Raw genomic sequence first — 6,015 nt, 5'->3', positions numbered from 1 at the left:
TGAATTATAAAACAGAAATGTAATAATATTAAAAATTTTTATCAATAACTGCAAAATGTTTTTTCTGTCTACATATTAAAGAGTACTGAATGTATAAAAAAGGCTTTGGTTCTGACGCCCCCAGACTACAGAAAAAATTGATTTACATAAACCATAAAGGATGCAATCATACATATTTTAATTTAATAATAATAAAAAATATATTAATAAATACATATATTGTTATAAATATATTTATATTTGCAATAATATTTTTATATATTTATATCTATAAGTATATAACATATAATATATTAATATATAAAAATATTATTATAAATATTCTTCATCACCTCCAACCGCTATTCAGAAATAAAAATCTCAATGCTAAAAACAGGAAACTGATATATAACCCAATAATTCGAGTGGTTGGAATGGCGACCTTGTATCCAAGACAGCCCACTTCAGCTTCAATTGATTGCTATTTTATGATAAATTTTTTAGAAGGGTTTGAATAGAAATGAAAAGACATGGAACGCTGTTTCGAGTATTGCCAAGTATTCATCGTCAGTGGTTTTAGGATTATGATGAGTACTTGGCAATTCTCGAAACAGCGAAATGCTTGTTGTTGTCTTTTCATTTGTATTCGAACCTTACTAAAAAACTAATTAATTATAATATATCTATGAATTGGTCATGCATTAATCCAATATATGTTAAATAATTAATTTTTTAAAAAAACGATTTGTGCATTTTATAAAAAGCAGAATTAAGAAACTATTGCTATCAAAATTTTATTCAAGTATTTTGATCTTAGAATCACTACAGTTAATTTATACATATGAAATATAAAAAGTCCTTTCAAAGCCAATAACATCTCAATATCTATATGCAAAATTCAAGGATTTATTAAATTACCAAAACAAAAAAAAAAAATGATTTTACTGCAAAACTTATAACTCGGATATATAGTACTAAAAATAAAAACCAAAAAAAAAAAAATGAATAAAAACAAAATTGACTTCAACAGTACAATTGAAACAAATATGCGCATCCTTGAATGAGTATCCTTTTACATATAAAATACTAAGTAAATATTTACACAGAAATTCTAAAGTAAATACGAAAAGTTTCTAATAAATAAATATGTTTATTGATTCAACAATATTAAAACCAAAAGGACAATATTGGGTGACGAAAGGATAACCGACAACAAGCAAATAGTTAGGAAGCCAACCAAAAATTTACAAACGTTAAAGGAGAAAATAAACAATAAAATAGCAACAGAACTTTGCACGCAAAATAATTTTTGAGTTCCTCCGGGCGTCGCTTTATGCTGAATAATTTAATTGAAAAAGGATAGGATACGGATCCGAAAGAGTTTGTATCTCGTTTTTGAATGCCAGTATGAAAACGACAATTCAAAGTTGAAATTAATTAGACAACACAAATAAAGGTGAAATAATTTGTTGCTCTTGCGGTATAAAGTTTTGGAAAATTGTTTTATTATTAAAATCAAAACTCAAATAAGAACTATTTTCACGCAACTAAAAAGCGGAGGGAAAGAGGAAATACTGCAACAAGAATTAATCAATTTTGAACTATTAAAATTATTGCAAGTGAACTGTAAGCTAAGCAAATGCAATTTAAAGTTGCTTCAAGGATTAAATATATTGCATTTACCTACCTTCAAGCATATTTACCTACCTTCCATATGTTTCTATTAACTGTGCTACTTATTAAAGGATAATTACAACTCAACCACAACATTTGCACACAAGCCGTATGTTTGTTTACAAACTTGCAAGGATTATTAGTCCAAAATAAATTTGTTGATGTGGTTTAAGTCTCTATATATATGCTGGTTTGTATATGACCAATTTATTAACCTTCTTGATGCAAACATAAATATCCTTGTATAGTTGCATAAGCGATTCGTTACTATAAACTAAATTTTGTTTAAAGCTGTGAAATGAAAATACGGGTATATATGCTTAAGCAGTCTTAAGTGCTATTATTATTGCTTTAATAAAACACTTTCACTTATGTTTTAGCACATACTTAAATCTTAAACAAGCAAGGATCTAAGCCACATTGTGCATGTACACAACTATTATCATAACTATTATTAAAAAAAAAAAGCTCATTTAAATGGTGAATAAATCAGTTTAATGTCCTTTTTATATACAACACATGTAATTAACATGTGTTTTAATGCACAATCCTGCCACTGAGCGTGTAGTCATAATTTAATGTTGCACATATGTTTCACTAAGATTTTTATAAGTAAGTTTATATTAGCCATGGCATTTGAGCACTGCAACTGATTTATGTGCTTAATCAGTGGAGCTTAGGCTACAGAAATTGTATGGCTTATGCTTAATTCGTAGTACTTTTGTACAGAAATTATATGGATATTTATCTTTATATAATATTCGGCTCTATAAGAAAATTAATTTTTATTTCAATTTAAATAAAATAGTTCAAAATAAAAAATGCGCCATGTTTAAATTTAAAAAAAAAGGCTTAAGTTACTTTATGTTTTTTTAAAATTTCTTAAAGTCAATGATTAGTAATTCTTCTTCTTCTTGTTCTTGAAATAGTGCTATTACGCACTTTTAGTCTATAATGGCTGGGGCTTATCACTACTCCACACTAGGCTTTAACTAGGCTAAGAAATCATATCACTTATTTGTCTTTTAGTTGATGACGGACCTTAAATCAGCATATCTTCCTGAGAATCCAGAAGTGGACTTGAAGATTGTTAGGGCGGGGTTACGTAGCTTTAGTGAATAATTTTAGAGCTCTGTCTCTGATATATTTTTTCAGTGAGTCAATCCTAAGATCTCTATGTATATCTGTTGATCTAATGTACCAGGGAATCTTAAACAGTCTTCTTAAAGCCAGGTTTTGAGCTATCTGTAATTGCTTTAAGGTAGTATTTGAGGCTTTGCTATATGTAACACATCCGTAAGGTAGTGCTGGTCTAATTACTTGCATTTAAAGTAACTTTCTGTTTTTAAAGTTGAAGTGATAATTATTAAATAGCGGCTTTAATAAATGCAGAATCGTAGAGGTGCTATTCCGTTTGTATTGCAAATGTTTAAGCCAATTGAACCGTTTGTCAAAAGTAACCCCCAGATAACTGAGCTTAATATTAGATCCAAATGATCTATTGGCAGGAGATCTAAAGTATCTCAGCAAAACAAACTTATGATATACAAACAAGTCTTGAAGCCTATGTGCCTCTATGGCGTCCAAATTTGAGATTGTGCAAACAATTATATATATATATGTGATACTAAGGTACCAAAACAAAGCAGTTAGGGATGCAGTTAACGCTCCGTGGTATGTGCGCATTGTTGACCTACATCGTGACCTTAAAGTAGCTACTTTCAAGGTTGCCAAAACACATTATGATAGGCTCATTCAATACTTAAACAGCACTATTTCGGCATTACAGACGCTTAAGTCGCTTCAAATCAAAGGACCTTTTGAGGTGTTTCAACCAGCACGAAGATGACTAGCTCAGATCTATGTGCTCACATTAGATAAGTAACATTACTTGTAATATTAAATTGTTAGTCAGTATGACTAGTTGTTGTTAATTTAAACTTTGAACTTTGTTTAAATATAATAAAAAAAAAATTATTTATACTCTTAATCTTTTTTGCTTTGCTTAACTTTTCTAAAGCACTCTTACTTAATAGTGTCTGTGACCATTTAGATGATCCACTGTAATAAGAGCTCTGTTGAATTCTAACAACAAGTTATTCAGATGATTTTATAACAGTTTACTTTGAAGCGAAACAGACAGGAATATTCTTCCATCTGCGGTTCACTTGTTCTTTGAATATGAAGTTAGTTTTAATAACTAACTTGGCTGAGTCAAGAGGTATTTATACTATGTACTTTACAGAAAGCATAACAATGGTAGTACCTTGCCATGCAAATATCTTGAACACATACTGTCACTTAGCATCCATACCAAGTAGTAGGAACTTCATACATAAATAATAGATAAGTTTTAATTGCAGCTTACCTATTCAAATGGATGCATACATTTCTCTCGGACCACTCAGCATATTTAGGTAAGGATACTACCTTTTTAATGCCAAGCACTTCTGCAATGATCTGGTAGTTGAGCATACTTTTTTATATTCAAGCTGTGAGTTTAGAATTCTCTACCTACTTAATTGTAAAGTATAGAACCATCTGTATATATTGAACAGTCCTTTATTCAATTTCACTTTTTTCTATTTCATTCGACAGGGAAAATGAGTATAGAAATTTCGTTCGTTATTGAAACTTGGAATAAAGTATATAGAACGTGCTACTTTAACTGCTAATTTAATGAATAGTAGAATAGTCATTGAAGAATTTAAATGAATTCGTTATATGTAACATTTTCAAAATAAGGAGACTTTATGAATTATTATCCATGCCCTATAAATAATACCGAGAACGATGTTTAAAAATTAATACATTAAAATGTACACTAAAGAAAAATGAATTTTTAATGGCTACTTGACTAATTGTAAAAGCAAATAATATTCATATAAATACTGTTTGTAATAAAAAACAATATATATGTAATATAATAAAAGTTATCATTAATATATATTTTTAAACACAATTTTTAGTAACCTTATTGAACTCATTAAAATTGAAAGATAATTACTATAATTTGTTTAATTTTTTACCTTTTCAGCGTAATAGTTAAAAACTCATTACAAATTGAACAAAATATTTTACTAAATGTATTTAAAAATATACATAATAACAAACATGTGTTGTATTGGTTTTACATCCAAAAAATAAGACTTTCGTTATAGATGCATTCATACGATTTTTAAATTGAAGAGAAAACGAAATGAAATTATTAATAAAATGTCTAAAGTTTTTAATTTTATTTGCTATTATTAAATTGGCTACACAGGTATATATCAAAATTTATTAAGTACAAAGTTATATCTAATACAAAATAATAATTTCCCAAAACAATATTCTCAGCATTGCTATGAGCTACGTATGACATCATTTCGTACTGAAGACACACCAAGCTATCGCTTTTTCATGAACTTCAATGGTGACAAAACATCACTCTCATCTGTATCCAAAGTGTTAAAGGATGTCAATGTACCAATGTGGCATGTTGTTTTGTCACAAATGCCACAAACATCTAAAAAGGATTTGCCGAAGACACTATATAATGGAACATATAAAATATGTCAATTTTGGCGTTATATTAAACATACCAAAGCATTTAACAATGTCGTGCATTTAATCTTTGACAAGGAAAGCGGTTCAAATATGAGTTTCACTTGTCCATTAGTTTCGGGCACATATGTTATGCAAAATATACGTGTACCACCAGATACGGCTATTTTGAAATTGATGTACTGGCCAAATACGATGTATTCGCTAATAGGCACAGTCTACTCCCAGGGACAGAATAAAACAATGGAGAAACTATGCCGCTATGAAATTAATGCAACAGTCAAGAAATTATGTTAGATATGGAATTATTCGATTTAAATAGAATAATAAAATTTTTGTCAGTCAAAAATTCAATTAATTAAAAGAATATAAAAATAAATTTTTGTTGTTGTAGTTCACTACTTTTTATAAATAAAAAAGTAAAAATAATTGTGTGGATCTTTAAGCTTATAACACTTTTGGACGCGATTTCTTTGCTACGTAAATTTGATAACAGTTTTCAGTAGAGCCAGTTATTTTGAATAATATATCACTGCATATATATAAGCTATATATACAGATATAGCTTATTTCTTAAGATATTGGAGATTTAAATGGTAAACTTTTTTTCAATTATGTCAGGAAAAATTACACACGCATTCTAGAACCAATTAGTTAAATATATGTAATTTTTGAATTGATTACACAATTATGTATATCTTTGAGCTCCAAAACGTTTTCGGGTGCGATTCTGATTCGTTGGCTATGCAGATTTGACAAAGAGTTTTAGTAGATTCAGCTAATTCAACCTGATATAGCTTACTTTTAAAGATATAG

General features: G+C 28.6%; 1 protein-coding gene across 1 annotated transcript; it reads left to right on the top strand.

Moving 5' to 3' along the window:
• Positions 1-4,256: 4,256 nt before the first annotated feature.
• On the top strand, positions 4,257-5,496 carry LOC119666643. The gene is made up of 2 exons (XM_038075923.1): positions 4,257-4,298; positions 4,993-5,496. Exons 1-2 carry the CDS (start codon positions 4,257-4,259, stop codon positions 5,494-5,496), a joined length of 546 nt encoding a protein of 181 aa, XP_037931851.1.
• Positions 5,497-6,015: the final 519 nt, after the last annotated feature.

The sequence above is a fragment of the Teleopsis dalmanni genome, chromosome 1, assembly GCF_002237135.1.
Source record: "Teleopsis dalmanni isolate 2A chromosome 1, ASM223713v2, whole genome shotgun sequence".
Taxonomy (NCBI): Eukaryota; Metazoa; Arthropoda; class Insecta; order Diptera; family Diopsidae; genus Teleopsis; species Teleopsis dalmanni.
Note: the sequence above shows the minus strand (reverse complement) of the source record. Positions and strands in the feature narration are given on the sequence as shown.

Bases quoted from the DNA above. Each gene is read 5' to 3' on its own strand.
- LOC119666643 (XM_038075923.1), top strand. From the start codon at position 4,257: ATGAGTATAGAAATTTCGTTCGTTATTGAAACTTGGAATAAA. The intron at 4,299-4,992 runs GTATATAGAACG...CAATATTCTCAG, and splicing joins TTATTGAAACTTGGAATAAA to CATTGCTATGAGCTACGTAT.